Below are 14,138 nucleotides of genomic sequence, written 5' to 3' on the forward strand. Positions count from 1 at the left end.
TTATTTTGGGAAGCGAGGCTATGGTGACACGACGATGTTACCATGCCCCCTCCTACCCCCTGTAACATGACTTCTCCCCCAGGATATCCCAGGTGTGGAGTTTTGAAAGTTGGCATGTATGCCTAACCACTGATCCACCGTGCTGCCCAATAACACTGTGCCTGTTATTTCATCCTGCAATAACATTGTTTTTTCCAGGAACAAGCAGTAAGGTTCACTTGTATCCGAACCTAGCTGGATACAAGTGTGTTCAGTTAGCAAGCATCATGATAATACTTGTACTGGCGCCATACCTGATATGCCATTGACTCGGGATGGAGATTACAGACCAAAGCATAAAAAATGCTTTATTCTAAGTATAAAGTATTTTTTAGATGCAATCCTGTTTACAATTATTTAATTTTGTAAAAATAAATAATATATATTTTTAAACTATTTTTTTTCCAGTAGTGGAACTGAAGCCTTAAATCAACATGCACATAACTAAGGAAATTCAACTATTGCCACTCCAGGCCGGTGTTACAGTTGAGTCTCAGGATAAGCAGCGATAAAATATCTTCTCTATCCCCACTGGATAGATTGCAGAAGTTGATTGCTGAGATACCGGCAGTAATATATTCTCATACTATATGGTGAGTGCTGCATTAGTTATTACTGCACTGTGTTTAATTGTTTTTCAAATGTTCAGGTACATTCTGCTCGTTCTCTTTATGTCTTCACTGAAATGAAATAGACGTTCAGCCAGAGATATAGTAAAAACACTAAATACTGTAAAGGAATTTAGGAGAGGCAGAGATCAGTCTGCTTTTAGGACATGGGCACAAAGAGCTTACAATCGATTTAGGAGATAAAGCAAACACAATCTGCTTAACCATGGAAACTGTAAGATTAACCCTTAGACCTTATCTGCTTTCTATAGGTCACCTGGTTTGTTTAGGGAATGGATTTGGCCACAATGCAGTTTTCTATTTTCAAAAAAATGTACAAATGTTGTTATACTCAATCAGTGGAGAATGAGGAATACAACAGACTAACAGTGCTACATGTTTATTGTTGTGTAACCTGAGCTATTTTCAGCCTCTTTCTCAGATTTGTAGTGATTAATGGAGGTGTCGGTATGTAACCATGTTTAATCTCTCCAGGATTCCTGTGTGGTGATTACTGACGCCCAGTATCTGTAACCGTGATACAGTAAAAATCACAATATTTTTGAACATATACATCTGTATCGACTAACTAGTCTCCCTTTCCTTCTGCTCTGATTACCGTATTCATGAACGATATGTCATAATTCTGAGCAAAACTTACCCGCAGGTGACCTCTATTCTCCATGCAGGTGATACGTTCTCTGGGAGAACCACGACCACCAAACGGGCTGCCTCTAAAGGTAATGCTACAAGTTTGCTCATTGAATGATATAGCCAGCAGAAGGATACAGAATAATCAGGTAGGCGGTCTATTATAAATCTATAGATAAATACATTCTGTCTGTAGACACCTACTGAGCAGGTACGTAAAACCTGTATATAGAAGATAATACAAAGAAAAATGTAATATCATGCAATACTATATTCACCTGTGCACTTGTATGGAAGGCCCTTTATACACAATATTAAAAGCGTTGCCAAAATCTTGTACATTGTCCTCACATTTAAGGGGGCTTTCAAAGCATGTTCTCAGACCTCCCTGCAGAACAGTGTACCAAACGTTGGTGAACATCAGGAGACGCAAAACGTCCGGTCCATTCGTTTACATTATTTTTTAGATTACCAGCGTAAGAGGGAGTTTAAAATGATTTAAAAACCCTTATAATCATATTTAAATAACCTGTCTGACTAATGACAACCTGGGTGATTGAGGGTCTGTTGAAGTGTAGTCGATGACTCTATAAAGCACAGCTCAGTAGCCCTCCCAGACAATCAACGTGTAAATTTGAACTTACAACACTCCCTGAAAAAAATAAAATGTGCCTTTCAAAGAAAGAACATTACTTTACAATTCGTTTACCATTGATCAGTGCTGCCACGTCCTGTGCTGCCAGGATTACAATATCTCTGTATTACACTCAGGAAAGAGACCATTTCCGACAGCTGACTATGGGGACTTGGAGTCTTTGTCACAGGAAGAGGCGAAAGGTTATTTTAAAGAGGAATTCCACAGGAAAGGTTAATGAGCAGCGGAGTAGAGTTTACTAAAGACACATAGAAAACGATGCTGTACAATGACCACGCCGGTGCTATCCCTCAATTTGCAGCTGGCCGTGTGCCCTGTAACGGGCCTATAATGAGGCAGCAGAATTTGGGGGCAGACAAGTTAGGAAGCTCATTTTAAAATTATATATTTTTTTGCTGTAAAAAATTAATTAGTGATTTCTAACATTTTGATAGATCAAATAATGATTACATTGTCATTGCCTAAATTAGTTTTTGTTGTTGTACCCTAATACAGATGTCTATGCTACATTGTGTAAGGGAACAGAGGGGTGACATTTCACTTGCTTAGTGTTTGCATAAAAAGACCCATACGAAGACACATAGAAGAGCCATGCATTTGTTGGACGCGTTTGCACATGTTTGTAGATGCATCCAGCACATAATCGGTACAGAGCTTTTTCAATGGGGTTTCAATACCTTTCCATTGAAATAAATGGGTAATTAAAATGAATAGGAGAAGTTCTGTATTATTAAAAATGAATAAAAATGGTCAGAGTGGCCTCCCCCATATTCCTCAAACGATCATAATGCTAGACAAGAGGACAGTGAGTTTGTGGTCTCCTCATAGAGTGGAAACCAACCCAGACTGGTCAGTGCAGGCTGGGGGCTCTTCCCAACACCACAGGGTTGCAATGTGATTGGCTGGCAGTGATGAGAAGTCCCTGCTTTCTTTGCATATTAGTAGAGATTAAGTGAATATTGATCCAGGTAAAGTAGCGCTGTGCAGCTCCATTCATGTCAATGGCCCATCCATTTCAGTGACTTATTCATTTCAGTGGGATTTCTACATGTAGGGAAGAACCTCGTCAAAATGATATCACAACGCTAATGTAACCGCTCTTGTTAACCCCTAGGTATGTACACAATGTGTTCCCTTAGAGATCAATGAACGTTTTTCATTGTACTTGACTGCCACTGCCAAACAGTTTTGCACCTGGATGACGGACCCAGCCCAAATCAAAGCATGCTCTCTGCTTTCAAAAGATGGCTCTACAAATTCTCAGCTGAAGAGCAACTGGAAGGTGAAAAATGGTTCCCATTAAAAGTATAAGTTGATCTCTGGCAGTTTTAGTTGAGTAAGAATGGTTGTGCATGGAACACCCCTAAAAATACGCTCCCTGTGCTATTTTATTTTAATAATCTTGCTCTGGAAAATTAAATCTCTTTTTTGCACTGCATAAGCCATATTTGAGCAGGAGGACCAATCACAAGCTACAATAGTTTGAGTGCTACTTTTGATTGGCCCTCCTGCACACACCCTCACCCATTGGTTTTGACCGGAACTGTAAAAGGAATGGAGGAGACATGTGAAAAGTAACTGGAAGTAGAGGGGAGGGGCAGGTTAGTAATATCATTTCTGTAGGTGGTAGATTTAAAGGATATCTCCACCCAAAATGTTACATTTACTTTTTAGTGGCATTTAGAGGCCTATTTATTAATGGCCACATTTTTCCCCTTAATTATCATCCCTTATCGCAATGATAAGGGATGATGCAACGCCACCATTTATTAAATAATTATTCCGGGACCTCGCATCCGATAAGAGGCTGTCTGGTGATGACTTTACGTTTACAATAACTCTGGGATCTGTCCCGGAGTCTTTAATCATCAACATCAACATTTATTTATAAAGCGCCAGCAAATTCCGTTGCGCTTTACAATTGGGAACAAACATTAATAAGACAATACTGGGTAATACATACAGACAGAGAGGTAAGAGAACCCTGCTTGAAAGCTTACAATCTATAGGACAAAGGGAGTTAGAAACACAAGGGCATGTGCTACATCATATTGCACAATGGACCAGCCAGACTGCAAAGGTAAAAGTATTGAGTGGGCTATGTGTGTTGCAATGTTGGTCAGAAGGTTGTTGTCTTGCATTAGCAGTGTAGAGGATGGTAATAGGGTAATCTAGGGAAATTAAGATGGTGGCTGAGGAATATCATAACCTTGTCTGAAGAGGTGGGTTTTCAGTGAACGCTTTAAGGTTGAAGACTATAGGAAAGTCTTACTGTGTGTGGGAGGGAATTCCACAAAGTAGGTGCAGCCCGGAAAAAATCCTGTAACCGAGAATGGGAGGATGTGATGAGAGTGGAAGAGAGACGTAGATCTTGTGCAGAACGGAGGTGTCGAGTAGGGATATATTTCGAGACAAGTGAGGAAATGTATGTCGGTGCAATTTTGTTGATGGCCTTGTATGTTAGTAGAAGAATTTTATATTGGATTTGTTGAAATACAGGCAGCCAATGTAGAGACTGACAGAGTGGCTCAGCAGAGGAATAACGGTTTGTAAGGAAAATCAGTCTAGCCGCTGCGTGCAAAATAGATTGTAGGGGTTCAAGTCTGACTTTGGGAAGACCAGTAAGGAGGGAATTGCAATAGTCGATGCGGGAGATGATGAGTGCATGAATTAATGTTTTTGCGGTGTCTTGTGTCAGATATGTGCGTATTCTGGATATGTTCTTTAGGTGTATGTAACATGATTTAGATATAGAGTTGATGTGGGGAATAAACGACAGTTGTGAATCAAGGATTACACCTAGGCAACGAGCTTGCGGGGTGGGATTTATGGTCATGTTATTGACAGAAATAGAAATGTCAGGCAGGAAGCTTCTGTTCTTGGGTGGGAATATTATTAATTCAGTTTTTGAAAGATTGAGTTTGAGTTGGCGAGAAGACATCCAAGATGAAATGGCAGAAAGACAGTCAGTAACGTGAGACAACACAGATGGCGAAAGATCAGGAGAGGATAGATAAATTTGTGTATCATCCGCATAGAGATGATACTGAAATCCGCGATATTCGAGACCTTAGGTCACGCATGCCAGAGACAGTTTGCAGTAGTTTACGGAGGGGAGCGCATGAAGGGTGATCCTAAGATCCTTCTCCCATAATTTCCCATTGCAAATTATGGGGACTGCAGTTTAATGCTAAACGTAGCCTAAAGCAGGAGATATCTATGATGTCTCCTGCATTAGGTTTTTGATAAATAAACAAGTTACTTAGATGTAATTAGTGGCTTTAATTGCTCGTTAATTGTACAGTTAGTCTAGCTGTCACGTTTAGAGGATCTGATCTTAAATGGTCTGGGTTTTTGGCTGAAATACATCTAGCTGCATGGTCTCATACATATATATATATATATAATGAAATATAAAGTTTGTGTACTAACCTGGGACGGGAAGATTTGTCCAGTTAGGGAATTAAGGATCCCACATTTCCTAATATGAAAACAATAGGAATAAGAACCCTGTAATAAGCCAATGTCATGCCCGCAGGCTTTGCACAATGACCAAGCACTTTACCAGTTAGTTCTCGCCTGTTCAGACATGCAGTAACATCACTGGCCCATTACATAAAACCACAGCCTTCCTGTTACTTAGGGGACTGTTAGCTTCCCCCATCACTTCCCCAGAACAATGCAAGATAGAGATACCCCACCCCCACTTAAAAGATTAGGAGTACTTGTTAATTACATGGGCACCATTTGAAACATGGACTCCTCCCACCTGGTATCTAAAGTACAGGTTCCACAGGTGGCACAGAGGATGAGCGCACCGATATCACCCTCGGCCCGTGCAATTTGGTTATTCCGTGGCTCTTCCATTGCTGTTGCATTTGTTGTTCTGGTGGTGAATCAGTTGACCTTGGACAGGGTAAGCAATGTGGCAGATTTGACCCCTAATAATTTAGGTATAAATACAAATAATTCATGGAATAACAAATTATCAGATGTTTTCCTGAACATTTATAGAAAATTAAAACCAACATTTAAAACAGAGAATCCTTTCCTTAAGGTTCTTGGGTAGGTTAATGATTTAATAAATATGTTGGAGTAGACCTGATTAAATACTCCTATGATATTTTTATTGCTCCCATCCAAACCCTTTATTTTACTGTTATGATTATCAGTTTGTTTAAAATCCTAAACAGCGCTGTGTGTTCTATGTGTACAGGACACAGAGGGTCAGCGATAAAATAACTGTGATAGACAGCTGCCTATTCACCAACATGCCCGCAGCTTTCCAGGCCCTATACAGGACTGACAAACACTACAAAGATCGCAGAGCGAGACCAGGCTCTCTGTCCCAAATCCCCTTATAAAGAATCAGTAGTTTGATGACAGCTGCATGGGCCAATTACAGATCCTTTGTTAGGGCAATCTCTCCAAGGGCCGGGTGCCTTATGAATTTTCAGGGTCTGTTTATCTCACTCACTTTTACGGAAGAAGCTAAATATCTGTCTTGTTTTTTTTTTCCCCTTCTTTAATTTTCTAATATTTCTTCTCGTATCAAAACGGAGACGGTGCGATTCTCAGCCAAGCCTGAAAAACCGGCCGGGTGGATCTGAATTGTCCAGGATTAAGGGACATTACCAAGCTGAGATATTAAGTATGAATCCGCTAAACCTTTGGCAGATACTGTGGTCAAGAGTCCGGTACTTAAATCTCCTCTTTAAAGACTCTTGGTATCGCGTTGACAAAGGCTTTGTATCCATCCCTGCGAATTAGCATTTTAATAAAGGCTTTTCATTGGAATTCCAGGGAAAAGCTTAAATATAAAAAAAAAAAACAGAAAAAAAAAACCACAAAAAACTGAAGAGATTTAAGTGGTGCCTTCGGCTTAACAGAGATTTATTTTTTTTCTTGTCAAAGAGGGGTGTGACCCCCGAGCTGCAGAAGAAAGGTGACAGGGCTGCGGGATCACGAGATCCTCGTGTTTTCCCTGCAATGGGATGAAGAGTTTGTCATGTTTATTTTTGTGAGGTGCCGTTACGAGGGCAGATGTTCAGAAGGCTGCAGCGCCGGAGGGCTCTACGAAGCACCGGGCGAGAAAATGGCATCTTACCCTTTATGTCCGCCGGTGGTTAATCTTTTCCTGTACTAAAGATTTCAAATACTAATTAAATAAATTACACAGTTTAGGTTTCACTTACAGACCTTTAGTGAAGTACTTTCGCTCCCAAATGTTCCTTTTTTTTATTTTGCGGCTTTAAATCATCCTGGACAAATCACGCGGCTTCTGGCCCCAGGGGAGAAACAAAACAGCAGAGCGAAGCGGTAACAATGTTACATTTAAATGCTGGTAATAGACTGAAACAAGATGGAAAGTCAGTAGGCAATAAACCAAGTTATTCTCTGCAGAAAAACAAAGATAAAGTAAACCTATATTTGTATTGTTTTGTTTCATTGTTTTTAATCCATTTTATAAAGAAATGATTAATAAACCTTCGGTTTTGAGAATGGTTGTGAATTGTAATTTATATTTCTCGGTGTGTGGATGTATTAATGTTAGAGATATTTCAAAGAAAGAATTGATAGAATTTAACTATGACTATACTTAATTATTATCAAATACTAGGTATATTATAGACAGGTATAATGATGGATACACTAAGTATATTATACACAGGTATAATGATAGATGTACTAGGTATATTATACACAGGTATAATGATAGATACACTAGGTATATTATACACAGGTATAATGATAGATACACTAGGTATATTATACACAGGTATAATGATAGATACACTAGGTATATTATACACAGGTATAATGATAGATACACTAAGTATATTATACACAGGTATAATAATAGATGTACTAGGTATGTTATAGACAGGTATAATAATAGATATACAAGGTATGTTATAGACAGGTATAATGATAGATACACTAGGTATATTATAGACAGGTATAATGATAGATACACTAGGTATATTATACACAGGTATAATGATAGATACACTAGGTATATTATACACAGGTATAATGATAGATACACTAGATATATTATAGACAGGTATAATGATAGATACACTAGGTATATTATAGACAGGTATAATGATAGATACACTAGGTATATTATAGATAGGTATAATGATAGATACACTAAGTATATTATACACAGGTATAATGATAGATGTACTAGGTATGTTATAGACAGGTATAATGATAGATACACTAGGTATATTATAGACAGGTATAATGATAGATAAACTAGGTATATTATAGATAGGTATAATGATAGATGTACTAGGTATATTATAGACAGGTATAATGATAGATACACTAGGTATATTATAGACAGGTATAATGATAGATACACTAGGTATATTATAGACAGGTATAATGATAGATACACTAGGTATATTATACACAGGTATAATGATAGATACACTAGGTATATTATACACAGGTATAATGATAGATACACTAGGTATATTATACACAGGTATAATGATGGATACACTAGGTATATTATAGACAGGTATAATGATAGATACACTAGGTATATTATAGATAGGTATAATGATGGATACACTAGGTATATTATACACAGGTATAATGATAGATGTACTAGGTATATTATAGACAGGTATAATGATAGATACACTAGGTATATTATACACAGGTATAATGATAGATACACTAGGTATATTATACACAGGTATAATGATAGATACACTAGGTATATTATAGACAGGTATAATGATAGATACACTAGGTATATTATACACAGGTATAATTATAGACATACCTGGCATATTATAGACAGGTATAATGATAGATACACTAGGTATATTATACACAGGCATAATGATAGATACACTAGGTATATTATACACAGGTATAATGATAGATACACTAGGTATATTATACACAGGTATAATGATAGATACACTAGGTATATTATACACAGGTATAATGATAGATACACTAGGTATATTATACACAGGTATAATGATAGATACACTAGGTATATTATACACAGGTATAATGATAGATACACTAGGTATATTATAGATAGGTATAATGATAGATACACTAGGTATATTATAGACAGGTATATTGATATATACACTAGGTATATTATAGACAGGTATAATGATAGATACACTAGGTACATTATAGACAGGTATATTGATATATACACTAGGTATATTATAGACAGGTATAATGATAGATACACTAGGTATATTATACACAGGCATAATGATAGATACACGAGGTATATTATAGACAGGTATAATGATAGATACACTAGGCATATTATAGACAGGTATAATGATAGATACACGAGGTATATTATAGACAGGTATAATGATAGATACACTAGGTATATTATACACAGGTATAATGATAGATACACTAGGTATATTATAGACAGGTATAATGATAGATACACTAGGTATATTATACACAGGTAGAATGATAGATACACTAGGTATATTATAGATAGGTATTATGATACACTAGGTACATTATAGACAGGTATATTGATATATACACTAGGTATATTATAGACAGGTATAATGATAGATACACTAGGTATATTATACACAGGCATAATGATAGATACACTAGGTATATTATAGACAGGTATAATGATAGATACACTAGGTATATTATAGACAGGTATAATGATAGATACACGAGTTATATTATAGACAGGTATAATGATAGATACACGAGGTATATTATAGACAGGTATAATGATAGATACACTAGGTATATTATAGACAGGTATAATGATAGATACACTAGGTATATTATAGACAGGTATAATGATAGATACACTAGGTATATTATACACAGGTATAATGATAGATACACTAGGCATATTATAGATGGGTATAATGATAGATACACTAGGTATATTATAGACAGGTATAATGATAGATACACTAGGTATATTATAGACAGGTATAATGATAGATACACTAGGTATATTATAGACAGGTATAATGATAGATACACTAGGTATATTATACACAGGTATAATGATAGATACACTAGGCATATTATAGATAGGTATAATGATAGATACACTAGGTATATTATAGACAGGTATAATGATAGATACACTAGGTATATTATCGACAGGTATAAAGATAGATACACTAGGTATATTATAGACAGGTATAATGATAGATACACTAGGTATATTATAGACAGGTATAATGATAGATACACTAGGTATATTATAGACAGGTATAATGATAGATACACTAGGTATATTATAGACAGGTATGATAGATACACTAGGCATATTAAAGATAGGTATAATGATAGATACACTAGGCATATTATAGATAGGTATAATGATAGATACACTAGATATATTATAGACAGGTATAATGATAGATACACTAGGTATATTATAGACAGGTATAATGATAGATACAGTAGGAGGGAAGGGGAGACTGACATCCGTCTTGTACAGTAAGAGCCTGCAGACGGCCTGTGTATTGTAATGCCAGCGGGTTTGAGGCCTTGTGGTATTTGTATGACGTGCAATATTTTGGAATTGAGCATTTTTGCTAATATTTGTTTTATTTACCTAGAATCCATACTCTTTGTACATATGGAGTTACAGAATTAATGAGGATAGGATCCTCTAACTGGCTTATTGTATTTGGCACCCTAAAGGAAGCTAGGGGGTAAATGTATCAAGCTGCTGGTTTCCGGCGGGTTTGAAAAGTGGAAATGTTGCCTATAGCAACCAATCAGATTCTAGCTGTCATTTTGTAGAATGTAGTAAATAAATGACAGCTTGAATATGATTGGTTGCTATCGGCAACATCTTCACTTTTCAAACCCGTCAGAAACTCACAGCTTTATGCATTTACCCCTAGAGGTTTCTTATTGGCACACTCTCATCTCATGCTAAAAATCCAAATGGAAAGTTAGGGAGGGCACAATGGCACCTTTAATGTCACCATGGCAATGATGTGATTGCGTTATTGCACAGCAGGGGTAGAGCCATGGTGATGCAAATTGTGACACATGCGGTGAGGTGCGATGATGTGTATTGCATTAAGGCTCCACCCTCTTTACAAGAGGAGAGGCGGGATCTGGGAGGGTGATCTCTTCTCCCGGGATTCTGGGAGAACTCCCCGAAATGCGTGGGTCTCTTAGGCGTTCTGTACTGTCCAGATTATTGGACTCAGAAGGGGGTGTGGTCTTGTGAGATTATGGGTGTGGTTGGGTGGATCTGGGCGCAGTTATTTTAGGAGGGGCTTATTTTCCAATTTTGGTTATGAAAATGTTAGGAGATACTGTATATGGCAAAAATAATTATAATATTTTAAATGGCTGGAAGCTGAATCCATCTGGCTGTGATTTGTCCTCAAGTGGATTTGGAATTTTTATTGAGGTACAAGGAAAACACATAGGAGTAGAGGGAAGATTTCAGGCATCTCTACTTTCAGCCAGAAAAGCTGTAGCTTTGACATTTCTTATAATGGTTATTAAATATACTGTATGTAGAATGCTGAACGGACTGTTCCTAAATTTAATGCTGGCCACAAGTTGCACTATCAATGCCAATATCCATACATTTTTGCCACAAACTATTGTGATGTCAGATGTTGATCAACATCGATGGTATCATTATTAATATGCGGCCGGAACATGCAGCTTGTTCATACCGAAAGTGATTCGTGTGTGGGGCTGAATTATATAAGAGACAGAATTGTTCGGTGTGTTGTCTTTCCAGGATATAACCAAATCTCTGTGTCCTTTTTGTGTACGAAAAATATGAGAGAGCAGACACAGAGCCGTCTTCGTGGTATGAGGAGTGTGTACAGATGACAGAAAATTCTTTCACTTTTACTTGCCCTGAACTGTATAACTGAGAGCGACAGAGTCACTTGTCGTCATATGTGTGGATGAGAGCACAGAAACCGTACAGCACTCACAGAATGAGGTCATGCAGAAACCACTCAGCATCACGTCGATTTGAAAAATATCCCAACAGCCTCCCTGCAACTGAGAACAAGTTATCTGCATGGGATTAACACATTTCGTTCCTGAAAAATGTTCCCACAGAAACAATACCGATCCCTCACACGGACCGTCTCCCAAATACCAGTTACAAAATAAGATGTGCTTATGATAACAATGAGCGGATAATCCTGCTTTGTGGCTGCTAAGTAAAATGTTAATTGTGACATAGTTAGGAGTCATCTCTTGCCTTGTTCTTATATATTACCTGCAGCGAAGGAAAGAGTCTGGCGCATCGCAGAATACCTGCCGACAATAAGGTGCAGGAATTCAGACTTTGGCGTAAACTTTTGTTATGGGCAAGCAGTTGGATTATCAGAAGAATGTGGCATCTGCGGATGCGAAGATTGAGGTGTTCCTTGTTGTGGGATGGGTGAATGATTGCTGCAACATTTCCACCCATGTGCAAAAATGGCATGATATTGGTGGAGAAGAAGGCGCATTTACAGGCACGTGCCCTGCGTTGTGGGAGGGCGCACAGACTTTTTCTCCCTGCTAAAAAAAAAAGGGCATCCACTTTTCTCCTGCATTGTGTGAAGATGCTCGTATGCACAAACTATCTATTTCACCAGTCTCACTCTTCCATATAACGCCAGCGGACACAACCTTTGTTTTCCTTAAGAAGCAGTTACGTGAGTTTAGTTTTCTTCTGCATATTTATAATAGTTTAATAGATAATTTGCCACTTGGTGCCCTGTTTCATCACTAGGGATGACGGCTGCGTATGCAGCTAGAACATGTCAGGGGCAACTGGAAAAATGCATTTTATGTACAGTAGACATTTTTTTTTAATAACATGTTTATTCATTAATGACTATGGGCCTGATTCATTGAAGAAAGTACTCTTTTTTTTTTTTTTTTACTTAAGTTTTCTCCTGGACAAAAACCATGTTACAATGCAAGGGGTGCATATTAGTTTATTATTTTTCACATAAGGAAAATATTGGCTGTTTTTTTGTAGATCAACTTTAAATTTCAGTCTACAAATAAGCTATCAAGTATTTGTGTGCTACATGCAAAAACAGACAGTAAATATCTTATGTGCAAATTAATAAGCTAATTTGCACCCCTTGCATTGTAACAAGGTTTTGTCCAGAACACTTGAGTAAGAAAACTTACTCATTTTTTTGCTTAACTTTCCTTAATGAATCAGGCTCTATATTATTAACAGGTCATTAAGCGAACCATTTTCTTTTTTTTTTCTGTTCGTTCTTTTGGGACTTTATATTCCACATATGTATTGGACGTATCCTGCAGTGTATTGTCTGTTAGAGCAGAGTGCACAGAGACCTGTATTAATCACCAGGCGCTTCACATCCGCTCCTTGCTGATTACGGACGTGCGTTGCCCCGATTTATGTGCGTTTTTAAAAAAAGGCACAATATGTTCGTTTTGTGTTCCTTAATGAATCAGGCCCTCAAACTCCACACAGATGGGGCAGTTTACCAAAGCGGCTGTAGATTCTGTCTTGACCAAGTAATCCGCACGCCAGCTCAACACGTGATGATAAATAAGAATTTATTTTGTCTGTGTTTTAAATAATTCTTGTATTAAAAAATATAAACGTATATATTTAGCATATTTTTCAAAGTTTAAACCAGTCTTACAAATCCTGGAGCGTCGTTTATAGCTGCACGGATGGCATTGGAGGTTCGGGGAATCAATCCCATTCTGCAACAACAAGACTTGTTCCTACCTGTCACTTGGCAGCACCTGGTGTGCGATGATTGAGGCTTGTTGTTTCTCAGGGCTCAGCGCCTGCACAGGTTCATCAGAGCGTGGAGAACGGATCAGTAGTAGAACCACCTTAAAAAAGCCGGATTACCCGCCCCACTGCCGACCACCATTGTGTGGAGGGAAGCATGCCCAGGAGGAAGCCTTCGTCCTAAATGTGGCATGACGTCTTGTTATTTTTTGCTACAATGGCGGTGTGAATAATTGCTAGTAATGAGATGAAAAGGGATATTGCTGGTAATCGAGCAATGATACAAATTTGTAGAACACAGCTTGATTTTATTTGGGGGGGGTCCTCACCTGTTCTCTGCTAATTCCTCCTAGGATCCTACATGTCATTGCCTATGTAAGTGTTATCTGTTCTATCCACCAGGATAAGGATGAGTTTCATGCACTGT

The 14,138-nt window shown here is 37.8% G+C and overlaps 1 protein-coding gene across 7 annotated transcripts in view; it reads left to right on the forward strand.

The window, feature by feature from the left end:
• ADCY5 (adenylate cyclase 5) overlaps positions 1 to 14,138 on the forward strand; it is a 334,525-nt gene that overhangs the window by 138,363 nt on the left and 182,024 nt on the right. Inside the window, exons 1-2 of one of the 7 annotated variants that reach the window (XM_075181152.1) lie at positions 615 to 632; positions 1,337 to 1,447. The exons of 3 other annotated variants lie outside the window; for them this stretch is intronic. In XM_075181152.1, the coding sequence (XP_075037253.1) occupies positions 630 to 632; positions 1,337 to 1,447 (114 nt within the window). In that variant the 5' untranslated portion in view covers positions 615 to 629. Of the gene's footprint in view, positions 1 to 614; positions 633 to 1,315; positions 1,448 to 2,985; positions 3,236 to 14,138 lie in introns of those variants that run through there. 3 more of the 7 variants (XM_075181151.1, XM_075181157.1, XM_075181156.1) reach the window with 3 other exon arrangements.

Source organism: Mixophyes fleayi, chromosome 7, assembly GCF_038048845.1.
Source record: "Mixophyes fleayi isolate aMixFle1 chromosome 7, aMixFle1.hap1, whole genome shotgun sequence".
NCBI lineage: Eukaryota > Metazoa > Chordata > Amphibia > Anura > Limnodynastidae > Mixophyes > Mixophyes fleayi.